A 14,346-nucleotide genomic window follows, 5' to 3' on the forward strand; every position below is an offset into this window, starting at 1 on the left:
AGGTACAGTTTCCTCAGAATGAGCAGGTGATGTGATCTAAAGTGACTTTGAACATGGTACAGAATGATTGTAAGTGCTAGACGGAGTAGTTCCAGCAGCTTGGAATGTGCTACCCTCCTGCACAGCACATTGTGGGGCCCGGGGACCCCCAGCTGACCTTGAGGGGGTTCCAAGGGTTCCCCCAACTAAATGATTGATGGTTATGAACCCTTACAGGTCTGCAACTCAGAGAGTGCACAATTGGAACCAAATGGACGGGTAAGCTATGAATATGAACAAATATTAACATTTTCCCCATAATTCAGAGCCTTGTGTGATGCTTGGGCCCTAGTCCCAAGGCCTACATGGTGATCTTCTCCAGTTTTAGTTGTTCCACTGAAACTCATTCCTACCACATTAGTCTCGCGTAGCCAGACAACTATTCCACAATCTCCGAATGCTATATAGAGTCTGGAACTACACCTCCCGAGATCCGAGAGAGGAAACTGGCACTTCCGTTCACGAAAATTTAAAAATATCTTTACATTTTTTTTATTTCCATTTCTGCTAAGCAACAAGCTAAATATACTTAGATGATTTGTATTTACATTAGGATACATTTGCGCGACTGTAAAGACCAAACGGAAGTGGGGAGGAGGCTTCACATCCGGTTTATATTTCAATGATGATCAGAGCTTATACGAGTACCAGACTGTATGACCAGAAACATTTGAAAATTGTGGGAGGCAACAGTCTGGCCACGCAAGACTACTACCACATCAATGCCACATGCATGTGCCAAGTGTGTGCAGTAATGGAACACAACAGCATCAAGCATGAGGTCAAACCTGCATTGTGCCCTTGCTGGGTGAGGATCTTCCCCTGTGCTGCTACACCTCTGAGCTTCCCTTGAGAAAATGTGTGTTGTTCAAATATAGAATTATAGAAAAGAAGTGGATATCTCTTAGTGGCAATCATATTTTTTTTTTATTGATCTACAATCTAAATGCTACTTTTGACATGAGCAAAAATCATGTTGCTGCATGCCTGTTGATCCATGTCTTCCATTTTTCTGTGTCTCACAGATCATAACAAAATAGTGTCCATCACTGGAGTCCCATTTGGCAGAGGTTCAAATTCCGCCGGAGCCTTCTCAGCTTTCCTAACTACTAAAGCCAATACTTTGTTAAAAGTATTTCAAAGTAATTTCAAAAGCATTTTTGAAGTGATTTGGTGGAGTGGAGCAAACCTCATGACTATCCTGTACAAAAAGGAAAGCATGGCATTAACATGTGACACAGCTCCAAACTAGACTCTAAAGGAAAGTGCTCAATGTGTTCTCCACAGAGGCCAAATGGAGATACTCTGATCGGTCATCCTCCGATTCCTGGTTCTTGGCTTCCACTTTCCTCTGCCTCATGGACAGAGTCTTCCTCTTCTGCATGGACTCCAGGGGGCGCTCCTCCAAGCATTCTAGAATCATCTGAGCCAGGTCCTGCTGCAGCCGCTGGAAGTTTTCCCTGTGTGTGTGTGTGTGTGTGTGTGTGTGTGTGTGTGTGTGTGTGTGTGTGTGTGTGTGTGTGTGTGTGTGTGTGTGTGTGTGTGTGTGTGTGTGTGTGTGTGTGTGTGTGTGTGTGTGTGTGTGTGTGTGTGTGTGTGTGTGTGTGTGTGTGTGTGTGTGTGTGTGTGTGTGTGTGTGTGTGTGTGTGTGTGTGTGTGTGTGTGTGTGTTGGGAGGATAGAAATGAGTTCCTGTCATATACACACACAACTGACTTTGTTGGTACCTGGTGATTTCTAGTCTCTAGTATAGTTCCTAGAAATTAGTGTCCGATCCAGTGCGTCTACTTCATACAACTTTATATACTGTACATTGTCAACCAGTAGGTGTCGTACCCGATACCAGAGTCTACATTTCTCAATGGAAGATTAGGGATACCACCTCTGACCACTGCAGAAGTTATATTGTTACTTTAAATTAGGCTTAAGGTGGACATAAGAGGTAACTTACGTCGTTGGTGGAGTTGGGAGGTCGTAATCCTCACCCGTGTCACCTGTCAACCAGTAAGTGGTCTCTTTGCCTTTGCCCTGTGGTGACACACATGCACATTGCACACACATAATAACTTATTTCCTTGTTTTCTTTAGTATTGACACATTTTATATTGTTTTGGCCCGCATTAATTCATGATTCATGTATATACAGTATACATACATTGTAGAGAGTGTACTAATGGAACCAAATGGACCCTAATGGGTCCATTTGGTTCCATTTGTACACTCTCAGAGTTACAGACATGGAAGGGTCCACTGGTCTAGAAGAGGTTATAAGTGGTTAAAAGTGGTGAATACAGGGTTGAGCTCTACCTTCAGAAAGATCTCTCCTCTCATCTCGTATTCAAACTTGCAGTCAGTCCTTTGTAGGATTTTAATAGTAGGCTGACTGACATGGATCCTCAGGGCTGGGGGATATAGGATGGAATAAAACAATGCATTGTATTAATCTTTTAGGGTTATGGTTATGGATCGAACCAGGTTAGTTAACAACTCAAGTCAAATCTATCAGTTTTTATCGTGAGACCCTTTTTATGTTGAGTTACGGTAACCTTACGGTGTCCTGTCGACTCCATACGAGATGTTGTGTTGATTGTGTCTCCAAACAGACAATATCTAGGCATCTTAATACCCACCACACCTGCTGCACAGGGACCTACACACACACACACACACACACACACACACACACACACACACACACACACACACACACACACACACACACACACACACACACACACACACACACACACACACACACACACACACACACACACACACACACACACACACACACACACACACACACTCTTGAGTCTCTCCAAATATACATTACAATCATGATTACTTACAAGCTAAGATGACAACAACTGAGAACAACCTTCTTGTAAAGCACTCCGTCTGCAAAACACTCGCTCAAATTATTAGTTGGTTTCTCTTTCTTGTCTCACAAACAAAATGTTTTCCATTGATCACAGTTGTTTGCCAGACGAATGACAATAGGTATTATCAGGGCAGATTAGTGTGAGACAGTCAGATAACAAGGGTGGGGGAAATATTGATTACACTGTTATCTGTATGGACAAAGCCTCAGAAATCCATTTGAGTCGGGGCCAGATTTATTCAATTCATATGTTTAAGTGCCACAATCAAATAAGACATTTAGATTATTTATTTGTATTACTTTTACTTTGGTAAGTATATTTTGATGGCAATACTTTTGAGCTTTTATTGAAGTAAAATTTTGAATACAGGCCTTTTACTTGTGGTATTCATCATTGCTAATTTTACTTAAGTAAAATACTTCTTGACCTGGGCCATGGTCCAGCGGTCCAGGCCACCTAGGTTGAAGTGTAGCCTGACAGCGCGTCACATGTTCAACTCCCATTCCCAGTGATCTTTGCTGCATGTCTCTCCCCATCTCTCTCTCCCTGTTTTCTGTCTGTCTCTACTGTAACCTATAAATAAAAGCCCCCCCCCCCCCCCCCCAAAAAAAAAGGTTAAATACTTCTTCCACCGCTGATTAAAAAGGAGGTTTTGCTGTCTAGGACAGCAAAACCTGTATGTATGCAGAAGTATGTCTTCTCTCCTCAGAAATAGACCAATCCTCATGCTACTGGCAAAACAGAGCATCCCTTCCTTTCCTAATAAAAGGAGCCAGTGCTGTGGGGAGAGCTGACACAATTTGAACTCTTCTACCCTCTGTACACAGCCCTGTTTACCTGAGTGCACCCCAATACGTATCCAAACAGGTATGCCAGGCAGGTGTCTTAGCTGGAAGGTGCCCATAAAAGCCAGGATGTCCAGTGCCATGTGGCAGATATCTACTGCATGCCTGTTCCCGTTCCGCTTTGGTAGCCCAGAGGCCACCATGTAGGCATCGCCTATCGTTTCCACCTTAGGGATTCAAATAGAAACAGCAAGGGAAAACTGAAGATTTCAAAGAAAACTATGGGGTTACTTATTTGGACAGCAAGACACTGGGTCAGTGGAATGATTCTGGACAGGATTGACAGGCTTGTCTAGTGGGTACAGGATGAAGACAATGTAATTAACAGTTAATAGACAAACTTTTTCTTATTTTATTTGAAAATATCTTTTGTCTTGCCCTACAGAGGACTGGAGTGTGTGTGTGTGTGTGTGTGAGTGTGAGTGTGAGTGTGAGTGTGAGTGTGAGTGTGAGTGTGTGTGTGTGTGTGTGTGTGTGTGTGTGTGTGTGTGTGTGTGTGTGCGTGCGTGCGTGCGTGCGTGCGTGCGTGCGTGCGTGCGTGCGTGCGTGCGTGCGTGCGTGCGTGCGTGCGTGCGTGCGTGCGTGCGTGCGTGCGTGCGTGCGTGCGTGCGTGCGTGCGTGTGTGTGCAAACAATCAAATCATTGTAAAAGCTTTTTTTAACCATGGGGGGGCTTTAAGTTAGGAAGTGCTTATGTGAAAATGGGAGGGGTGTGTGGGGTGGTAGGGGGTTATGTGGGGGGTATAGGGGGTATGGTACCCCTATACACCTCACACCATCTACCTACCAACCCGTGATTCCTTTCTTTAGGGCTCCAGACATACCTTATAGACATCATGGTGGTCCAGGATTCCGTCAAAGCCTTTGTAGATGTCGTTGAGCATGTCCACCACCTCCATGGGCGTGCTGTACTGGCACAGAGTGGTAAAACCCACAATGTCACTGAAATACACTGTCACCTCGTCATACAACTCCGGCTCCACTATGCCCGTCTCCTTCAGAGATTTGACCACCAGGCTAGAGAGACAAAGACAGACAGACACGTTATATAGTCTCTGTGATCATACCTATATGACTCCACACAACAGTTTTTTCCCTTTTCCCCCAATTTAGTCGTTCTGCCAATTTAGTTGTTATTCCAATTCCCAATTCCCTACAGTTAGTCCTGCACCACCTGAGTGACACAACTCCACATTACTTTGAATGAGAATCTATTACCATTATGTTGGACTGAGACTCCGTTTAGGCTTATGCAATACAACCACGTAAAGTTAAAAAAAATAAAATAACAATAGATCAGAAATAAAACCATCCAATTACATTACGTAGAAAATGTGTATTGTCTGTGGAAGGACCTGAATGTACTCAGAGTCTGGCATGGAGATCACTGCTCTCAATGAGGTTGGGAGCTGATCTATGTATTCATGCAGAGAAGTGCAAACAGCATGTTCCTGTCACAGCTGAGGAGCTAACCTCCTAAATTAAATAGACATGCATTCCAGACTCATTGTGTGCAGTGATTTCCTTTACTTCAAACTCACCGAGGCAGTAGCATGAAGTTAAGGTCGTCAGCTCTGTCCCTCTCGGCTTTGTACAGAGCCGTTCTCTCCTCCACCAGGTGCTCCAAGTTCTTAGAGTACATCTGCAGACGTCTGATTAGGTTGTCCATGTAACTCTCATTGGCCTGGTTATGAAGGGTACTGGAGAGGCCAGGAGAGGAGAAAGTATACGCAAGGAGACAACAGTAAAAAGGACTTTTTATATCACCTGACTGAACTGAGTTTTAAGGTAGAAAGGTGCGCTCCTCTGAGCACAGGTCTCCGCCAGGCCCGGTTGCCGGCCTGGGACCTGCAAAATGTGGAAGGCGGTCATAGCCAAATGGATAGGAATCTGAAAAATCTGTCTGATACATCGTGATCACATAATAGATACAAATAAATAATGTGTACCAATTTGTTTGAGTTTCAGAAAGAAAGGAGTAGTAGCAAAAGGTGTGCTTTGAAATTGTGGAAAATCTTGAGGTGGAAATGGGCGTGGCCTATGTGGGGAGTTGTGCATGAGCCAAGAAATCCAGGGAAAAATATATTTTGATGGTGATGTATTTGTATGGCCTGGTTCAAGAGTTATAGGTCAAAACCTGAAGCGGCCCGTTACAGCGCCACCATGAGGCCGATTTGAAACATTTGGGGTAGAGGTTCTTCCTTGGCCTGTGTGCATGCAAAGTTTCACGCTAATTAGTCCAACGGTGCCGGAGATTAGCTGTTCACAGACACATGGACGGAGAATGTTTGCAACTATTCTAACAGTACAAATCAGATGAGTCATAAAAGTAGTAGGAGGATCAACACCTGAATATTTTTCCAAGACAAATTTCCACCCTCTTGAAGTCAGGCCTTTTTTCTGGGTCCTCATCCCAGCACTGTTTTATTAACATGAACACCTAGAAAACAGGCAGAGGACATTTGCAGATAGTGCTTTTACGATATAGGACATATGGACAAGGACATTCAGTTACAGGCACATAATACGCATGCAAAATGTAAGCTCACCTCTAATTCTTTCTCTGATGCCGTCTCCAAATTGAGGTCAGGCCTGAAGTAGGATGCGAGGCCTGGATACTGCACCATGGACAACTTTTCTGTTACAAGACAAAGCACAGTGGATAACATATTTCCGTACAAAACTGCCAACAATATCTGTGTGTGTGTGTGTGTGTGTGTGTGTGTGTGTGTGTGTGTGTGTGTGTGTGTGTGTGTGTGTGTGTGTGTGTGTGTGTGTGTGTGTGTGTGTGTGTGTGTGTGTGTGTGTGGTGTGTGTGTGTGTGTGTGTGTGTGTGTGTGTGTGTGTGTGTGTGTGTGTGAGTGTGCGTGCGTGCGTGCGTGCGTGTGTGCCTGTGTGTGCCTGTGTGTGCGTGTGTGTGCCTGTGTGTGTGTGCGTGTGTGTGTGTGCGTGTGTGTGTGCGTATGCATGTGCGTGCGCATATGCGTGCGCGTGTGCCTGCGTGCATGCATGTACCGGCACGGTCTAAGCAGAACTCGGAGTAGAAGGTGCATTTCCTGAGCATGATCTCCTGAGCAATGATGGCAAAGCTGTAGACATCTCCCTTCTGGGAGATTCCCTGTCTCCTCAGATGCTCTGGGGCTGTCCACAGGTCTAGGAGGAGAGGGGAATGGAGGGATGAATAAAAGGAGAAAGAATATGACAGAAAGAAAATAAGGGACAAGGTCTAAAAAGTGGTTTGACCACTTAAACCGTATATACTTTGACCAGAGTCCCCCTAGTTGTCTATACTAGGTCCCTGTCTTTTTTCCATCCATCCATTCATCCATCCATCCATCCATCTTCAACCGCTTATCCAGAGTCTGTTCGCGGGGGCAACAGTTCCAGCAGAGAGCTCCAGACTTCTAGCCTGGAATCCAGACTGACTCGCTCTGTTCAGTGTTTTCTTTTTCTTTTTTTTCCCACCTCGCTTGTCAGTCTGGCCGTATTCCTATATGAAAGGGGTGGTCTCGTACACCCAGGAGCCGTGGATTCTGATTGGTCTGTGGGCGGGCGGGACCTGAGCCTTCCAATGTTATGGTCTGTGGGTGGGGTGGGACCAGGGCCTTCCAATGTAAAATTCAAGTCACTTATCTTTTCCTACTGTGATTCGTTGAGCACCATCCAATCAGCAATGACGTGCCGACGTAACAACAGGTGACGTTCGGTCCGGAAATCAGGCTCAAATGGAAGATGGCCGGATTGAAAGCGAAGTGAAAAAAAAAAAAAAAGTCAGCTGAACAGAGCGAATCAGGCTCCAGACTTCCCTTTCCCGGGAAACATTAGCCACTTCATCCTGGGTGTTCCCAAGAATGTGCTGCTATTTTTGCTGATGTTCGCCTATTATGGCATGCCGGGAATAGGGATGCTAGGGTAGAAGTGATTAAATGGTAATTTTTGGTTTCGCATGTCCTGTATGCTATTTCAGAGGGAGACAAGGGAATTGGAGAAACATTGACTGGATAGTCGGATGAGTAGAGAAACTTCTAAGTTTATGCCTAAAGTGTTGTGACCACACTTGTGCGTTAAGTATCCGATCTGTAAGGTACATATGGGTTTACCTCTGGCAGGGTTGAGAATAGTGTTACAGCCGAAGTCGGTGATTTTCACTACCATGCGGTTGTCCACCACACAGTTAGTGGACTTCAGGCGACCGTGGACCTCAATGTCACTGGCATGGAGATAGGACATTCCCTGCATAGGAGATGTACACAGCGACATAGTCTTTTTTGAGACACACGGTAGGAAAGCACACAGGGATACATGGTAGAGAAGGTGCTACCAACATTTGATTTGCAGAGGTACAGTACAGTACATGTGTTCTATAGAGATCCTAAATACTACACACAAGTTATGTATCTCTGATCACTAATGAATCTTAACCTAATGAACAAACAAAGAGTCAGTGTCTTACTTTGACAAGGTCGTACATAACAGAGATCTTAAACTCCCAGTCCATGAAGGTCCCTTCTGGATACGAGACTTTATCATTCAGCACATACTGTGGGAGGAGAGAGATAACTCATGGTTGAGACGAAGACCCAGGATTTAGAATCTGATCCTTTGCCCTGGATCAATGGCTGCCGATATTTAGTAACAGTAGATGTAGGCTTCATGCTTGTCCACAGATGCCAAGTAAGAACACCCACTTCTCCAGTGGAAATATTGCCCTTTTAGCTTTAAGCAACCATTTTGTCAACCAGTTGTGTTCTTACCCCCCAAAAAAAGATCTACATTTCTCAATCTAGAAAGAGAACGTGATGTCACACCATTGAAAGTAATAGCTGAAAACCTCCCAAGATGGCGCCACCTGTCCATTGAACTCAATGGACGGGGGCGGGCGGTCGCTCGTTCTAAATCGAAGAGTAAGGGGACCACCTCCAACCACTGCAGTTGTGCTAGATATATTGTATCAACATACTCTACCATACAGATTGTTTAATCACAGTAATCCTGTTTACAATAATGACAATGGTTAATGATGCTGCTCACAATTATCTCTTTATTTGAGCAGACTGGAAGACTAAATTGGATCACACACACACACACACACACACACACACACACACACACACACACACACACGCGCGCACACACACACACACACACACACGCACACGCACACGCACACGCACACGCACACGCACACGCACACGCACACGCACACGCACACGCACACGCACACACACACACACACACACACACACACACACACACATACATACATACCCGAAGCGACCCTCTCTCTCCATACTCAAACACTCCGAACACCCCTTCGTCAAACTTGACGGTGCCGTAAAACTTAGTCACGTTGTAATAGTCAATGGCCAGGAGCTGCAGAGAGCGATAAAAACAATACATATTTTCATTAATATATGGACTGGATATGTAACATTTGATTATGTGATGTCTTGTTTTACTTAGGGTTAGGGGTTAGGGGCTTTAATTGATGTATTAACAGGAATTGATTTACTTAATTTAGTAAGACATGAGAACAACAGTACATGGAAGTACAAATTCACAATACAAGGTCTACAGTACTAAACTGGAAGACTCATTAAGCACTGAGCTTGTTAGGAAAGCACAGATTCATTTGCTGCTGCATTTAAAAGAAAAGATGCCATAAAAATCACATTACTACAGACAATAATCTCACCACTTACGTCTGTAACTATACAACTACTGTGTGTGTGTGTGTGTGTGTGTGTGTGTGTGTGTGTGTGTGTGTGTGTGTGTGTGTGTGTGTGTGTGTGTGTGTGTGTGTGTGTGTGTGTGTGTGTGTGTGTGTGTATTTTAGAAATATAATGACTTGTTTTCATAACATTAGCGTCAGTGATAAGTTTGATAAACAGGTACACTGCATAGTTTTAACAGACTACAGGGAGTTTGTTTACGTGATCCTCCTCCTCGTTCACTGCGCAGCGCGCTCTACTCATGCTGTGAAAAGGCAGCACTGGAGAGGAGAGGGGGGAGTTGTTTGTTTTTGACGGACAGTTTGAGGATCCAATGGAGTTGGGAGTTTTCGTCAGAGGCGCTTTTTAATACTTTTCATTGGTTCAAATGTTTAGATTTTTTACACAGACGTAAAGGGTGTTCAATAGCGTTGATTTATGAAAAAAAAAGAGATGAAAATGGAGTTAGCTGGTTCGTCCTGGACACCGACGATATGAAGGTTAATACTGCTTGTTTGTTGTAATCCGAAGGTAAATTGTAATCCGAAGGTACAAATATATACAAATTCTAAAAGCCACAGCACAGCAGTGGACTTTACACATGTCACCTGAGTGTCACATGAGGGCATGTTGATTGATTAGGTCAGATGAGGAGCTGGGGTACAGTGGCTACTGTTTAGAACAATGCTAAAGCCTGTGTTTCCACATTTAACACAATACACAAGTCACATGATTTAATCAACAGAAGGTTACACCAACATGGGTAGACCAAACCGATATAAATGGAGTGGATGCTCACTATCAGGACGAAGTGTTCTACGCATGCACCAGTGTTACTAGTTACCAGGGTGTTATTGCTGAGTTCGTCATTTTCCATTGCGAGCTCCGAGAGACTGATGGTAAGAATTGAGACAATAAATATATATATTTCTGATATGGTTTATAGTTGTGTTTATATTTCATGTCAGTAATTTGTCGTTGTGCTGTTGTTTGTGTTTACTTTTTTAGGTTTATAACCTGACTCTACTTGAGTGGTTCCTGACGAGCTGGAGCGTTTCACCATCATGGAAATGAAGGACAAGAAGATGGGCTCTGCACCCAGTAGGCACCACTCCTCAACATCCTATGAGATCCACAACTATGAGATATTCCACGTCCAGAGTGCCATGCTGCGCTACCACAGTGACAGACACATCCTGGAGCTGTTTGAACAGATGCTGGTGGACATGAACTTGAACAAGGAGAAGCAGCAGCCACTGCGAGCTAAAGACATCACCATTAAGCGAGAGATTGTCTCCCAGTACCTGTACACCTCTAAAGCTGGTCAGAACCAGAAGGAGGGCACCAAGTCAGCCATGGTGTACATCCAGGAGTTGAAGTCCGATATCCGAGACAAACAACTGCTGGGCTGTCTGGAGTCGCTACGAGTCTCACTCAATACCAACCCTGTCAGCTGGGTGCAGAATTTTGGAGATGAGGGCCTTGCCCTGTTGCTCAGCCTGCTGAGGACACTGCAAGAGGAACGAGTCGAGTACCCCGACATCAGAGTAAAGTGTCAACATGAGATCATCCGTTGTCTCAAAGCTTTCATGAATAATAAGTATGGACTGAAATCCATGCTGGATTCGGCTGAGGGGATTCCTCTGCTGGTGCGAGCCATCAACCCCAGGATACCCGTCGTGATGTTGGACGCAGTCAAGCTGCTCTCCGCCATCTCCATCTTAGATCACTCAGACAACCTTCACAAACGTGTTCTGGAGGCCATAACAGTGGAGGCAGAGAAACAGGACATTGAGAGGTTTCAGCCTCTTCTGACTGGTATGAATACACCAAACATTGCTCTAAAGGCCGGCTGCGTTACTCTCATCAATGCTCTGATCAGTCGAGGAGAGGGGCTAGACTTCAGGATCCACATCCGTTCTGAACTGATGAGACTGGGACTCAAAGACCAGTTGACGGAGGAGGTGAGGATGATCGACAACGACGAACTGAGGGTGCAGCTCAATGTGTTTGATGAGCAGGCAGAGGAGGACTCTGAAGAACTCAAAGCACGCCTGAACAACATACAGTTTGAGATGGACGATGTGAGGGAGGTGTTTGAAGTCCTTGTCAACACAGTGAAGGACTCAAAAGCCGAATGCTACTTCCTGTCTTTGCTACAGCACCTGCTGCTGATCCGCAATGATTATCTGGCCAGGCCTCAGTACTACAAGTTGATGGATTGTATTGGTCAGATTGTGCTTTACAGAAATGGTGCCAACCCAGACTTCAAGTGCCGCAAACTCAGCCTTGATATTGCGGGCTTGATAGACAACATGGTGAATCAAACCAAGGTGGAGTCCAGCGAGGCCAAGGCCAAGGAACTGGAGAAGAAGGCGGAGGCGGAGCTGAAGGCACACCACAAGCTGCAGGTAGAGTGGAAGAAGCTGAAGGGAGACTATGAACAGCTGGCCTCTACCAAGCAGGACACAGACAGAGAGAACCAGGGACTGCAGCAACAGCTTAGCACACTGCATGAGCAGATTGATAAGCTATCTAAAGATCTGGAAGAGGCCAAGACCAAAGTTGTCACCGTTAACATTCCTGTGCCAACCCCCGGGGTGCAAACGGGTGTGCCTCCCCCACTTCCCCTACCACCACTTCCTGGCGGTACGGGCCTTCCACCACCTCCTCTGCTTGGCATGAGTGCCTGGACAGCCCCTGCTCCCCTGCCACTCCCCTTCGGCCTCAAGGCTAAGAAGGAGTACAAGCCTGAGGTGCCGCTGAAGAGAGCCAACTGGAGAAAGATTGGACCAAAGGATCTATCAGAGAAGAGTTTTTGGACCAACGTCAAAGAGGAGAAATTTGAAAACAACGAGCTCTTTGCCAAATTGACCCTTGCCTTCTCGCAGGCCAAGACTCCCCAAGCCAAAAATCTGCAGAATGGTGGAGAGGACAAGAAACTAACACAGAAGAAAGTAAAGGAGTTGAAGGTGCTGGACTCCAAGTCTTCCCAGAACCTCTCTATCTTCCTGTATTCATTCCGTGCACTCTATGAAGAAATCAAAAGTTTCATCTTGGAGGTCAATGAGAGTCGACTGACTGAGTTCATACTGCAGAACCTGATCAAATTTCTACCGGAACAGGAACAGCTGAATGTCCTGGCGGAGATGAAGGATCAGTACGACGACCTTGCTGAAGCCGAACAGTTTGGAGTGGTGATGTCCAGTGTGAAGCGTCTGAAGCCCCGCCTCCAGGCCATCCTGTTCAAGCTGCAGTTTGACGAGCAGCTGAAGAACCTCAAGTCAGACGTGGTATCTGTGACAGCGGCCTGTGAGGAGCTGAGGAAGAGCCAGAACTTTTCCCAGCTGCTGCAGATCCTCCTGCTGTTGGGAAACTACATAAACGCCGGCTCACGCAACGCCAAGGCCTTCGGGTTCACCATATCCTACCTCTGCAAGCTGCGTGACACCAAGTCAGTTGACCAGAAGCAGACGCTGCTCCACTTCCTGGCTGACGTGTGTCGGGAGCAGTACCCTGACATCATGGGCTTCCCTGAGGAGCTGATCCACGTAGAGGGGGCCAGCAGAGTGTCGGCAGAGATGCTTCAGAAGAACCTGGACCAGATGGGATGTCAGATCAAGAACATGGAGAAAGACCTAGAAACCTTTCCTCCTCCGCAGAGTGACAGGGACCTGTTTGTGGAGAAGATGTCCAGCTTCGTGGGCAGCGCCCGTGAGCAGTACGAGAAGCTGGACCTGATGCATAAAAACATGGAGAAGCAGTACAGTGACCTGGGAGTGTACTTTGTCTTTGACCCACGGAAGATCTCTGTTGAGGAGTTCTTTGGAGACCTCAACACCTTCAAGAACATGTTTCAGCAAGCTGTGATGGAGAATCAGAAGAGAAGTGAGTCTGAGGAGAAGATCAAGCTGGCCAGAGAGCAGTATGAAAGAAAATGGGGAAGAAACCCAAGAAGAGTCAGCTCCTTAACGTCAACGTAGAGGGTGCTGAAACTGGTATCATGGATGGCCTCTTGGAGGCACTGCAGTCTGGCACTGCTTTCAGGAGGAAGCCCAAACCAGCTGGTCGTGCAGTGACCAACATCCTGGCAAAAGAGTTGATGCAGAATGACTCTCTCACATCCACCAAAAGCACTATAATAAAAATAATAAAAATGGAGGAGGAACCTAAATTAGAAGGGGTGGAGTCATTGGAGGACATCCAGTCTCGGTCCAGTTAGACACTGCCTTCGACCAGACCACAGATCTAGGGTCAGCCATGTCCCACCCTGATCCATTCTGTGCTATTACTGGGAGGAGATTTTCATTTTGACATGAATTCAACATAATTAACAAAGATAATGTAATCAAACAAACAGAAAAATGCATTTATTTTACACAACACTAGTACCCTTCTGCATAGTTAAAGCTGACATGAGGTTATGCTCTGTAGCTATAATATCTGTTCCTTTTTTATGTACATGGTAACCTGTAAATGTTTTCAAATAAAAGACACATTCAACATTTATTCCTGTATGATCTCTTCTTGCAAATCCTTGTTGCCAGCATACATTCTCCCTGGAGATTTGTGTAGAATTCAGTGGTGTAAAGTAACTAAGTACATTTACTCAAGTACAGTACTTAAGTACAATTTTGATGTATTTTTACTTTACTGGAGTATTTCCAATATTCAGTACTTTTACTTCTACTACTCAGAGGCAAATATTGTGCTTTTACTCCACTACAATTATATGAATATTATTCATTATTATATAATTCATATATTATTTTTTGAATATTATCACAAAACACACATTAACCACTTCAACCCTGTATACATTTCGGCCATTTGGAAATAGCCGATCTAAAAGCTCACAACACATCGCGATG

General features: G+C 45.2%; 1 protein-coding gene and 1 pseudogene across 2 annotated transcripts in view; one reads left to right on the plus strand and one right to left on the minus strand.

Annotated features, from left to right (window-relative positions):
• Positions 1 to 1,033: 1,033 nt before the first annotated feature.
• The window catches only part of gucy2cb (guanylate cyclase 2Cb), a gene marked incomplete at its 5' end in the record, with an annotated part of 24,390 nt that continues 11,077 nt past the window's right edge, over positions 1,034 to 14,346 (minus strand). The window contains 13 exons of the mRNA XM_080455675.1: positions 1,034 to 1,499; positions 1,990 to 2,066; positions 2,346 to 2,440; positions 2,590 to 2,688; positions 3,758 to 3,932; positions 4,589 to 4,781; positions 5,306 to 5,464; positions 6,113 to 6,204; positions 6,314 to 6,402; positions 6,780 to 6,917; positions 7,865 to 7,997; positions 8,218 to 8,304; positions 9,033 to 9,137. Of these exons, the coding sequence (XP_080311801.1) occupies positions 1,295 to 1,499; positions 1,990 to 2,066; positions 2,346 to 2,440; positions 2,590 to 2,688; positions 3,758 to 3,932; positions 4,589 to 4,781; positions 5,306 to 5,464; positions 6,113 to 6,204; positions 6,314 to 6,402; positions 6,780 to 6,917; positions 7,865 to 7,997; positions 8,218 to 8,304; positions 9,033 to 9,137 (1,647 nt within the window). The 3' untranslated portion in view covers positions 1,034 to 1,294. The remainder of the gene's footprint in view (positions 1,500 to 1,989; positions 2,067 to 2,345; positions 2,441 to 2,589; positions 2,689 to 3,757; positions 3,933 to 4,588; positions 4,782 to 5,305; positions 5,465 to 6,112; positions 6,205 to 6,313; positions 6,403 to 6,779; positions 6,918 to 7,864; positions 7,998 to 8,217; positions 8,305 to 9,032; positions 9,138 to 14,346) is intronic.
• Positions 10,540 to 13,697, plus strand: LOC308104346 (protein diaphanous homolog 1-like; annotated as a pseudogene). The gene has a single exon. The product of its transcript is annotated as a protein diaphanous homolog 1-like (transcript).

This window comes from Gymnoscopelus braueri (assembly GCF_963280865.1).
Source record: "Gymnoscopelus braueri genome assembly, chromosome: 17".
Taxonomy (NCBI): Eukaryota; Metazoa; Chordata; class Actinopteri; order Myctophiformes; family Myctophidae; genus Gymnoscopelus; species Gymnoscopelus braueri.